We start from the raw sequence: 13,159 nt of genomic DNA, 5'->3' as shown, positions 1-13,159 counted from the left end.
TTTCCCAAATTTATCTTTTCCCGTATCATGTTTTACCATATTTTCTGTATTTTATAGTAAATGAGAAAATACTTAGCGCACTGTAAAAACAAATATGTAGATGCAAGATATTATTGTTAATAAAAAGATAGAGTTAAGCTCTAATGAGATAGCTTTTTAAACATTCATTTCACATATGTGAAAGTAGATAAACAAAATATTTTACATAATATGTTGTGGGATTTTAAAAAGGCAATCAAAAAGAATAGTAGAAACAGAATCTGACTCTCTGCATCTGTTTAAAATTAGATATTTTTCAGTGTATTTATCTTATATTACATTCTGAGGGAATAGAAATCCAAAGGATTATAGGTAAAATTTGGTAAAGACTAAAGTTTTTTTTTTATTCAAATCAGTTTCCACAAGCCATAGATTACAATAGAATATCAAAACATGTAAGGAATATCAACATTTTTATTTAAGGAAATGTGCACTAACACTCATTGTGACATGGAGTTAACCGAACAGGTCTTTGCTTGAAATGTTTCTGCAGAGCTTGTATAACAATATGTCTACAAAAACAGAGTATGCGCCAGCCTTTCAATATAAGTGCTTCAACATCAGATACATCCATAAGAGACCAGAAAACAGAGGGAAAGGTTAGGAATTTGCTTCCATCTCCAAATTTTATGTCACCGAATTTAACTAACTTAATAATAATATTAATAATGATGATCATGATAATCATACTATTGTTGCTGCTGCTATTACTACTATGAATGATAGTAACTAACAGTTATTGAGAAGTTACTATGAACTAGGCACTATATAAGTGGTCTGTTAGTTGAATCAGTTAATTCCCACAGTAATCCTCATATGAAGGATACTATTAGTATCTCTGCTTTACAAATGAGGGAACTGAGGTACAGAGAAGCTAATTGACTTTCCCAAGTAACACTCCAGAAGGAGGTGGCAGATGCACATGCATTCCCAGGAAGGCTTAGGCACTGTGCTGTACTACGTGGGTTTCAGATTCAAGGTTTGTTGTCTGGTCTGTAGTTGCAAGCGATAAGTGGCTAGGATGCCAAACTTTCACAGATACCCAGGCACTGGGTGGGAGTAAAGTGAAGTACAATATCTCAGAGTAATTCAGAAATTAGAATTAACATATTTGGAGTTGTGTGGTGGTGGTGGCAGTGGTGGTGGTGGTGGTGGGGTGTGTGTGTGTGTGTTTGGGGGCAGGCACAGGAGAAGTTATTGTAGAGAAAGAAAAGTAGATTATTGACTCAGATGAGTTTTCTTTTTCACTAGAATTCCCGAGTATATATTTACAACTTCTTCGTTTCTTTTTTCTAGTCTAAGCAAACATGTACATATTTCACTTTTATATTCCCATGACTCCTATAAAGATCAAAAGCAGTATGGAGTGATTCACTACATGACCTGAAATGGACTTACTGTGAGCTCTCAAGATAGAGGAAAATAATTCCCCTCATGTGGTTTCCCTTAATGCTAAGGCTTTCCTCCATGTGCTTCACAGAACTAGCTCCAGATCCAGGAGTCCCACCCGTTAGAGGCTGCCTAGATTGACAAAGGGAGGGCACAGCCTTCAGTGGCACAGTACATGGTTCTCCCACCAGTTGAAGTGACATACCCTATCAGTTTTCCCTTCGGTCTGAATGCTGGTGTGACTGCGGACCTCATGTTCCTCTTCAAGGTCAGAAACATCCTCCAGTTCCTCTGGGGTCTATAAAAAGAAAGCAAAACATTGCTAGTGGGAATGTAAAAGCATTTCTTCTTTGGAAAACAACGTGGCAGTACCTTAAAAGGGTAATCATAGAGTTACCATATGACCCAGCAATTTCACTCCCAGTTATATACTCAAGAGAAAGGAAGGCATATGTCCACACAAATACGTATACACAAATGTTCACAGGAGCATCAGTCATGATAGCTAACAAATGGAAACCAAATGTATGCCTACTGATGAATGGATAAACAAAATGTGGTACATGTGTACAATGGAATATAATTTGGCCATAAAAAGGAGCAAAATACTGATACACACCACAACACAGGTGAACCTTGAAAACATCATCCTAAGTGAAGGGAGCCAGCCACAAAAGGCCACATATTGTATGATCCCATTTACATGAAATGTCTGCAACTGGCAAATCTATAGCGATAAAGATTTAATTAGTGGTTGCTAGGTGCTGGGGAAAGGGGAAATGGGCAATGACAGCTGATGGGTATGTGGTTTCTCTTTGAGATGATAACAATGTTCTGCAGTTAGATGGTAGGAATGATCACAAACCCTTCTGAATATACTAAAAAACACTGAGTTTTATACTTCAAAATGGTGAGTTTTATGGTATATGAATTATATCCCAATAAATTGTGAGAGAAAAGGAAAGCAAAAAAATGATCACAAGGAAAATTTTATTTCAGTGAATAGCAATTTGGCTACCCACTATGTGGTTACTGCAAACCAAGATGCTTACAGTTGATAAATGCATTAGATAATCATCATTAAAATCATATATCATCAAAATGTCACCAGAAATTATCAAGAAATTAAAATTTTAGGGACTTAATAAATAATTCAACTTGAAATTCAGTGTCTGTTATAAAGAGTTAGCTAACTTCCATTCCTTCTTTCAATTTCAGCTTAAATGCCTCTTTCTCAGGGAGGTGTCTTGCTCAGGAATCCTCTAGACTGGGCTGGATTCCCTGCCAAGTGTTTCCTAGCCCCCTCTACTTTATCTGCCATAATGATCATCATACTTTAATATATCATCGCTGAATTAGGCAGCTAATTGTTGAACTGTCTATTCTGTGAGGCAAGGATATGTCTTCCTTGTCATTTTTGCAAATACAGGTCAAAGTGCTTAACAAGAATTAGCCTAGTATTTGTTTTAGTGCACAAGGTCTCAACTTAATATATTTTTTTTATTTCAATAGCTTTGGGGATACAAGTGGGTTTTGGTTACACAGATGAAATGCATAAATGTGAAGTCTGAGATTTTAGTGAGCTCTTCATCCAAGTCGTACACATTGTACCCAATATGTAGCTTTTTATTCCTAATCTCTCTCCCATCCTCCCTGCTTCTGAGTCTCCAATGTCCATTATTCCACTCTGTATGATGCCTTTGCTACAAAATCCTGGTGACAAACCCAGAAAATAAGTATTTAGGTTTCATAGAAAACAACCAAAAACGAAGTAGAAGATGTCCTTGGGCCTGCATCTTTCATGCACATATGGCTGCTGAAGACTGGAAATGGGCAGAGCCCATCTCCTTAGACTAGCTCTGGTTTGCCTTAAACGTTGCTTTACACACAGACGTTCTGTTTATTGTCAGGGTTGCCAATAGCCTTTCATCTCTTGGGAGCACTCCAGAGATGGGGACATTTGATGATTAGCTCATATTATATAGCAAAACTACCAATTTCCTATTCATTAATGGCTTCAGATTCTTTCTCATCTCATAGATCTTTAAACACCACTTTCTTTGTTCACACACACTTGCACTGAGCAATACCTATCCCTTTGCAGAAGAGCATTTTGCATTTATTTCAACCAATTCCTATCAGATATTAACATTCCCCCTCTCGCCAAGGCCTTCAATGTGCTATTTTTTATCTCTGTGTTGATCTCTTTGCAATCCTTCTTTGCTGCAACTATATGCAGCTATTATCTTAGGACAATTTATTCTTTCTTCTTAGGTATTAATAGCACAAGTTCATTACTATGTAATTTCTATACAATCATATATCTCATTATTAGCCTTTTTGTGCATTCTTGTCACAGTATTCTTGAGAAAGCATCTTTGCAATTTCCCTCCTTGTTATATCACCAGGCCCTATAACATTTGAACAAATTCAGTTAATCAAATTCTCTTTCTTGTGCCCTGTTGTTTTGCAACTGAAGGCTGTCTGGTGTCCCTACTGTGATCTATTCCTTATAAATGTCTGCTGTTTATTACTTGGGTTATATCCTATCATGCAATGACAAATAACTTCATAATCCACTCCTATAGTTTATTCAACCCCCAAATAAAGTAACAAACTAAGAACAATTGCTGCTATCAGAAGTCACAAGTGCCATTTTTGTTGGGGATGCTGTACGAAGAGATAAGCCTACCATTTACGCCCACATACTTCTGTGTTTTTCTTTGTGTTTAACACAGGATTAATAGTTTTCTTGCAAAGCTACAAAAACTGACCTCTTCTTTTCATGAACAAAATCAGTGGGGAAGTGTTCAAAATACTTGCTGGCAGCATTTCACATTCTGTAAAGCATGGTGTTGGATGGTATTGTGAAAATAAATAGTTAAATACAAAATGCTACAGTTTAAGTGGAAACTAAGAAAGAGAAAGGAGTACTCTAATAATTTTGAGGGCAATACATTAACTCCTTCAGCACTAAACACAAATAATAGAAACAGCAAATATCCCAGCACTTTGGGAGGCCAAGGCGGGTAGATCACCCGAGGTCAGGAGTTCGAGACCAGCCTGACCAACATGGAGAAACCCCGTCTCTACTAAAAATACAAAATTAGCTGGGCGTGGTGGCACATGCCTGTAATCCCAGCTGCTCGGGAGGCTGAGGCAGTAGAATTGCTTGAATCCAGGCGGCGGAGGTTGCAGTGAGCCGAGATCGCGCCATTGCACTCCAGCCTGCGCAACAAGAGTGAAACTCCATCTTAAAAAAAAAAAAGAAAAAAAAAGGGGTGGGAAAGGAGGGATGATAGAGTACCCTAGATCATGCCTTCTTAAAATTGTCTGCTTCTACCTATCTGGTAAACATCTGGAAGTTTTGTGTGTGTGTGTGTGTTTGTGTGTGTGTGTGTGTTTCTAATCAATTTCATTCTGTGAAAGATTAACTATCTTAGAGGCAGTGTTATATATTAGAAAGGCCCTGTAATATTGAGTAATGCAGACCTGAATTTGAGTTCTGGGCCTCTAATGAGTGATTATGGGCAATATGTGTTCTCTTTTAAAGTTTGGTTCCCTCAGAATAAAATTCGGATAATGATACCTAATCCCAAAAGTTGTTGTGAGGCTCAATTACACTAAGATGCTCTGGGTAAGAGCTTAGCCCACAGACATAGCTGGATTGTGGCAAAAGTTTATTTCTGTTTGTTGCTTTTCCTCTTCTTTCTGCACTACCTTATACCTCATCCCAATATACACCTTTATATTTTTATTAAACATTTATGTAAATTTATCCAAATTTTAATCACCTTTATTCCAAATTTAATAATTTTAATCCAGTATAATCCAAATTTATTTTTGATTTGGAACTTTGGATAAGCCACCAATGTTTCTGTCCTTTAGATTCTACACAGACATTATTTTGGGTTGACATGGTACATTGACTAGTTGCCTCTAGTTACAGTTACCTGAGTTTGATTATCTAATGTCATTGTGCTAAACAGGGTTTAATATAATTACCCATGCACTGCTTCCTTCTAAACTCCATGTAAGAGATCTCTTTTAATTGGACTTTAATCATGTCTAACAGCGAAATTATCTCTTAAACTGGCCTCAGCAAAGATTCACTCTAGCATGATTCTCAGGGATGATGGAAATAATTTGTCTTCTTTAAGCTGGGCTGTCTCTAAACCAGACCAAGATGAAGAGAGCCCACTTTTTCAGAAAAAGTGTTAATCAATGCAGACATTAATGTTATTTCTCATATCAGAATTGTGGAGATATATTTCATATTTTCCTATTTTAGCTCTGGCTTATTATGGTGTCTTAGGCAGCCCAAAAGTGATTTGGAATAGGCTTAGTTTCTTCACCTGTAAAATAGCACAAATACTACCTAATTTTTAGGGTTATTGTAAAGATAAAACAAGATGATGGACTAGAACATTATTCGGTGACTAGGAAATACTGAATTATTAATATTGTTTATGAATATTATAGATTATCATTACTGTTGCTATCTCACTTGATTCATGCAAAAGAAGCCAAAAAACAAATACAGAAGTTGAAGCTGAAAACATTCAGGCTGAGGTGTTTACATAGAAGCCAGGACAGCAATGACATAGTAGTAATACATTAAGACTTCAGGGTCACAATAAATTTCATATATATATCCTTTTTCCCACAAGGAGTTCAATCCTTTCTATAGACATTATCTCACTAATCCTTTCAGCATCCCTAATGAAACAGGTGGCATTATTACAACTAAAAATTCACTTGTGCAGACTTTATAAATATTTAATATTAAAATACAAGAAAAGAAATTTGTGGTTGCTAAATTTTAAAGAAGAAAGAAAAAAACACACAGGAAGAAAATAAAAAAGAAATAAAAAGTATTAAAAATACTGTGGAAAACAGGAGTCATGCTTGGCTTCTTCTCAGAATTATGTTTGAATTCTAAATCATACACATGACTTATTATAAATATAATTCACTTGCTAGCTTTCACTGACTTACTAAAATCAAATAACCACCATAATAATGTCAGGAGTGGTCTCGCACTCAGAGAAGCTCTTAGGAAACATGCTATGAATGTCCATCCCAAGCAGGAGACCAACGTCACATGTTCAGTGATTTCATTCCAGCTGAGGTGGTAACGTAGGATGATTTTGCAATGTCAAAATGGAGAGATCACAATTAAAATACATTTAAAAAATAAAAATATATCAATGACACAATGCCAAAATAAAGAAAATTAAGACATGGCCCTTGTTTAACACACACACACAAACACACACTGAAGTTCCTGCCCCACACCTTTGACCATGAGACTGGCACTCTACCTTATAAATACTCAAGAAATCAGTGACACTTCTGTTACACTGACCCCTTTTCTCCTCCTCAAACATGTCCCACTTGTCAGCACTTTCCACTTAAGGCTCTTTGTGTCTTTCTATTTACCCCTTCTTGCAGACTGGATCCTTCTCGGCATGGGAGCTCAGATGCTGTCTACTCAGAGAAGTCTCCCCTGGCCAGTCTAACTAAAGTTAACCCTTTTCCCCATTTCATTTATTTCTTATATTAGTGTATATATTTTCTTTAGGTCCTTTTTCATGATTTTCACCTAAAATTATATTTTTTCTTCATTTTTTTCCTTTTTTTGGCAGGTGGGATACATTTTTGATTTTATCCCTACTAGAACTTAACTTACATGAAAATAGGGATGTTGTTTGTCTTGTTTTCCACTCATGAAATGGCACATAGTATGTCTCAATTTTTCTATTTCTTAGCTGAATAAAGGAGCAAACAATTTAATTACTGACAAGCTTTTGTCATTGATCAATTTCCCAAGAAAATCATGGGAACATTTTTGAGCTATGGAGAATGTTTAATCCTTTGCCTTCTGTCTTTTAATAAGTATTGAATCAATAATTCCTTGCCTAAAGAAAAGTATATGCAAATATTCTTGAATTTTAAAAAAATCCTATGGAAACTAAAGATGAGATTTTGTGTAGAGAAAGGTTTTCCATAAGCTCAGAAGAGATTCTCAGATGTGGAGGACTAAAAAGTTTATGATTCCATAATCAGTAGTAGCTTGCCCTACTCCTACTCCTTGACAATCCAATATGGATAAAAAAGGCTTCAGAGAAAATGTCATCCAGTAAGCCCAGACCAGTGTTTCAAGTCTCACCATAGCCCCGTGCCACAGACTTGTCATGGAAACAGTGGTAGACCTGAAAGGGTTACATGGGCTGGGACAATGGATGTCTCATTGGCAACCAGTGTGGGTAAATGACAGAGTCGGTGAGACTCCCTGATGTATTGATGCAGCCCAAGCCTCCAGAGACAGACTTAGCCTCAAGAGAAGTGTTTCTCAGTCTTAGCGTTGTTGACATCTTGATCTGAATAATTCCAGTTGCGAGAATCTGTTTTGTGTATTGTAAGAAGTTTAGCACCAACCCTAGCTTCTATCTACCACACACATTTGGACCCTCTCAAGTCATGAGATATAATTAAATATGTTTCCAGACATTACCAAATATCCCCGGGAAATTTGGAGGCTTAGGAATCACCCATTTGAGAACCATTGCTCAAGAATTTTGGCTCACTTGGCCCAACATAGGTAGCAGGAGTAAGGGAAGGCCCAAGAATGACTATATTTAAATTTCCCATGAGCCAAGTTAAAAATAAATTTACTTGCAAATAAGTATGTAAACTGAAAGTCATATCCCATATAATAACATTATGTTTACAAGACAAAAGAGAGAAGACATTTTAGTCTTAACCAGACTACTGGAAGAAGATATCAGAAAATGTATGAAAATGAGTTAATAGGTGCAGCACACCAACATGGCACATGTATACATATGTAACAAACCTACACGTTGTGCACATGTAACCTAAAACTTAAAGTATAAAAATAAAAAAAATAAAACTACAAACTTGCTTGCTGCCTTTTTTAAAATTTGTTTTTTAAATTTTTAATTGATAATTGTATATATAATATATTTATGTAGCATACTGTGATGTTTACAACAGTATATATTAACATTATGAAATGATTAAATTCTAATTAACAAATCTATCTCTTCACTCATGTATCATTTTTTTGTGGTGAAAACAATATTCAAAAGGGTCTGGGCACAGTGGCTCATGCCTGTAATCCCAGCACTTTGGGAGGCAAAGGAGGGTGGATCACCTGAGGTCAAGAGTTCAAGACCAGCCTGGCCAACATGGTGAAACCCCGTCTCTACTAAAAATACAAAAAATTAGACGGGTGTGGTGGCGTGTATCTGTAATCCCAGCTACTAGGGAGGCTGAGGCAAGGGAATCATTTGAACCTGGGAGGCAGAGGTTGCAGTGAGCCAATATCATGCCACTGCACTGCAGCCTGGGTGACAGAATGAGACTCTGTCTAAAAAAAAAAAAAAAAAAAAAAAAAAATTCAAATCAATATGCCTAAGAGATATCTGCACTTCCATGCTCACAATAGCTAAGAGATGGAAGCAACCTAGGTGTCTTTCATTGGATGAATGAATAAAGAAAATGTGAGCTCTCCCTCTCTCTCTATATATACACACACAAACATACACGCTCAGTGAAATACTATTTAGTCTTTAAAAAAAGGAAATTCTATCATTTGTTTGTCATCTTAATACCAGAATTTAATAAGCTGCTTTCATTCTGCTGATCTTGTTTTTATCTTTTATTCATAATGAGATTATCTAAAGATATCCAGTGCTAATCTAAGTTTGCTTGATTATATAATCAACTCAAGTTAACTCAACTAACATATTCGATTGTCTTACATATACAGTCATGTTGCTTAACAATCAGGACACATCCTGAGAAATGTGTCATTATGTGAATTTGTCACTGTGCAAGTATCATAGAGTATATTTAAACAAACCTAGATGGTATAACCTACTACACACCTAGGCTGTATGGTATAACCCAGCTCCTAGGCTACAAACCTGTATGGCATGTTACTGTACTGAATACTATAGGCAACTGTAACACGGTGGTAAATATTTGTGTATCTAAACATATTTAAACATAGAAAAGGTAAGGTGTTGTGTCACGATGTTAAGATGGCTATGGCATCTGATATGGTTTGGATTTGTGCTCCGGACAAAATCTCTTGTCGAATTGTTATCCCCAGTGTTGAGGGAGGGACCTGGTAGGAGGTGATTGGATAACGGGGGCAGATTTCCTCCTTGCTCTTCTCATGAAAGTGAGTGAGTTTCCATGAGATCTATTTAAAAGTGTGTAGCATCTCCTCCTTGGCTCTTTTCTTCCATCTCCTGCCCTGTAGATGTGCCTGCTTCTCCTTCACCTTCTGCCATGATTGTAAGTTTCCTGAGGCCCCTCCAGCCATGCTTCCTGTACAGCCTGTGGAACTGTGTGCCAATTAAGTCTCTTTTATTTATAAATTACCCAGTCTTAGGTAGTACTTTATAGGAATGTGAGAACAAATAATACAATGTCATTAGGTGACAGGAATTTTTCAGTTCCATTATAGCCTTCTTATGGGACCATTATCCTATATTCAGTCCATCACTGAATGAAACATTGTCATGCACGGCATGGCTGTATGTAGACAGGAACAATTATGCTAGATACTGGGAATCCTGAAGGAAATAAAACACAATCCTTGCCCTCAAGAGAGATAAAGGGTAAGAATATTAGATGGAGATGAAAGATATTCCATAGAGTTATATGATTTGAGACTGAAGTTGAGTGGTTAGAGATGAAAAAATTTCCTGGGATGTGTCAGGCAGAAGAGAGGAATGAGTGTAAAGCATCTGAGGAAAAACTGGGAAGATATTTCTTATATCGCCAGAAAGCTGGTAGGCTTGTGTTATGGTGGGATATTAATGGAACTTGAAGTTAGGATACTTGGGTGTCCTAACTAAATTAGATTTTTTTTGTTAGGCCAATCTCAGACTTTTCCTATGCTTAAATTCCTTGACCTTTAAAATGAAGATAAGAAGTAAGTAAAACTGATAATTTTTGTAAATCCTTTGAATTTTCAGTTTTTATGAATTGATGCTTAAACTGAAAACATAATAAGGCTATGACAAACATTAGGCGGGATCAAACATCTCCTCAACACTGAGAGATCTCAACGCTAGTGAAGATTCGGTAAATCTGTTGAGTTCAGTTGATTGAAACATAGTCCACTCTAATTCATCATATCAATTCAAAATAGGGTTAATCTCCTGCATACACATATCTTTCTGTTATAGGCACCAGACGGAGAAGGCATCTAGTATTATTCTCAGTTTTATAACCCAATTGTCTAACAGTGCCTGGCACACAGTCAGTACTCAGTAAATACATATTTTATTGAGTTAAAGCAACAGAAGAATAAATGAAGATGCAAATAAGATGTATGTCTCTATTTGTCAAAATCAAGAATTGGTGACTTTTCTTCTTACAATCTTTTAAAATATAATTCAAAACTGCCTCCAGGAACCATTAGCATCCCTCTATTTTGTTATTATTGTTCTTTACACTATTATTATCAGTATTGTATTAACATTTAATATGAAATCTACCCTCAACAAATTTTTAAGTGAATAACATAGTATTGCTAATTATAGGTACAATGCTGTATAGGAGGATCTTTATTTATTTATCTTGCATAATTGAAATTTCATACCTTTGGAGCAGCAACTCCTCATTTCCCCTCCCCTCACCTTGACAATTACCATTCTGCTCATGGTTTCTAGGAGTGTAAAAACATTAGTTACCTCATATAAGGCAAATCATGCAGTATTTGCCTTTCTGCTAATGGCTTATTTCACTTAGAATGATGTCCCCAAGGTTCACCCTTGTTGTTGCATATGACTGATCTCCTTTTTTTTAAAGGTTGAATTATATTCCATCTTACAAGTTTATCACATTTTAGTTACCCTTTCATCTGTCAACGAACATTTAGATTGTTTTCACATCTTGGCTATTGTGAATAATGCCGAAATAAACATGGGAGTCCAGATATCGCTTTGAGATCCTGATTTCAATTCTTTGGGACATATAACCAGAAGTAGGATTGCTGGATCATATAGTAGTTCTGTTTTTAATTTTGAGAAACCTCCATACTATTTTTTAAAGCAGTTGTACCATTCTACATTCCCACCAACAGAGTACCAGGACTCCAATTTCTTCATACACTCACCAACACTTATCTTTTCTGTGGCTGTTGATAATAGGTATCCTAAGAAGTGTGAAGTGATATCTCATTGTGTTTTGTTTTTTTTTTTTCATGTCCATGATGATTAGTGATGTTGAGCATTTTTTTCACACACTTGTTGGCAATTTGTATGTCTTCTTTGGAGAAATGCATATTCATGTCCTTTCCCCATTTCTAAGTTGGGTTATTTCTTTTTATGCTACTGAGTTGAGTCTCTTATGGGTTTTGGATATTAACTCCTCATGAGATTTATGACTTATAAACACTTTCTTCCATTCCATAGATTGCCTTTTCATTTTTTTGACTGTCTCATTTGCTGTGCAGAGAGGTTTTAGTTTGATGTAATATGTCTATTTTTGCTTTTGTTGTTTGTGCTTTTGGTCAAAAAAGTCATTTTTAAGACCAACATCATAAAGCTTTTCCCTCATGATTTCTTCAAGGGTTTTACAGTTTCAGGTCTCAGGTTTAAATCTTTAACCTATTTTTATTTTATTTTGTGTATGGTGTAAAATAAGGGTCTAATTTCATTCTTTTGCATGTGGATATTCAACACCATTTGTTGAAGAGACTATCCTTTCCCCATGGGGTATTCTTAGCACCCTTGTTGACTGTGAACACCCTTGCTCAGTTGACTGTGAACTTAGGTTTATTTCTGAGCTCTCTATTCTCTTCCATTGGTCTATAGTTCTGCATTTATTCCAGTACCATACTGTTTTAATTATTGTAGATTTATAATATATTTTGAAATCAGGTAGTATGATGCCTCCCAGCTTTGTTCTTCTTTCTCAAGATTGCTTTACCTATTCAGAGTCTCTTATAGTTCTAAGTGAATTTTAGAATTGCTTATTAAAAGCCTAGAGCTAATATGATAGTGAAAAACTGAAAGTTTTGTCTCTAAGATCAGAAGCAAAGCAAGGATGCCCATTCTTGCTACTTCTATTCAACATAGAACTGGAAATCCTAACCAGAGCAGTTAGGCAAGAAAAAGAAATGAAAGGCACACATATCAGAAAGGAAGGATAAAATTATCTCTGTTTGCAGGTAATATTATATGTAGAAACCTAAAAATTTCACCAAAATACTGTTAGAACTCATAATTTAGTAAAGTTGCACAATACAAAAGCAACATAATCAGTTGTGTTTCTACACAATAACAACAAATTATGAAAAAAACAAAATTAATAGTCCAACTTCCAATATTATCAGAAAAATTAAAATATTTTAAAGTAAGCTTAACCAAGGAGATAAAAGACTTGAACACTGAAAACTATAAAACATTGCCAGCTGGGTGAATCCCAGCACTTTGGGAGACCGAGACGGGCAGATCACGAGGTCAGGAGATTGAGACCATCCTGGCTAACATGGTGAAACTGCATCTCTACTAAAAATACAAAAAAAATTAGCCAGGCGTGGTGGCGGGCGCCTGTAGTCCCAGCTACTCGGGAGGCTGAGGCAGGAGAATGGTGTGAACCCGGGAGGTGGAGCTTGCAGTGAGCCGAGATCACGCCACTGCACTCCAGCCTGGGCGACAGAGCAAGTCTCCGTTTCAAAAAC

The 13,159-nt window shown here is 36.3% G+C and overlaps 1 protein-coding gene across 3 annotated transcripts in view; it reads right to left on the bottom strand.

Moving 5' to 3' along the window:
* The window catches only part of CTNNA3 (catenin alpha 3), a 1,788,954-nt gene that overhangs the window by 183,368 nt on the left and 1,592,427 nt on the right, over positions 1-13,159 (bottom strand). For all 3 annotated transcript variants that reach the window (XM_055353691.2, XM_055353692.2, XM_019035348.4), the window contains one exon: positions 1,634-1,726. In XM_055353691.2, the coding sequence (XP_055209666.2) occupies positions 1,634-1,726 (93 nt within the window). The remainder of the gene's footprint in view (positions 1-1,633; positions 1,727-13,159) is intronic.

Source organism: Gorilla gorilla, chromosome 8, assembly GCF_029281585.2.
Source record: "Gorilla gorilla gorilla isolate KB3781 chromosome 8, NHGRI_mGorGor1-v2.1_pri, whole genome shotgun sequence".
NCBI lineage: Eukaryota > Metazoa > Chordata > Mammalia > Primates > Hominidae > Gorilla > Gorilla gorilla.
The sequence above is the reverse complement of the archived record's forward strand: the minus strand, read 5'-3'. Positions and strand labels throughout refer to the sequence as shown.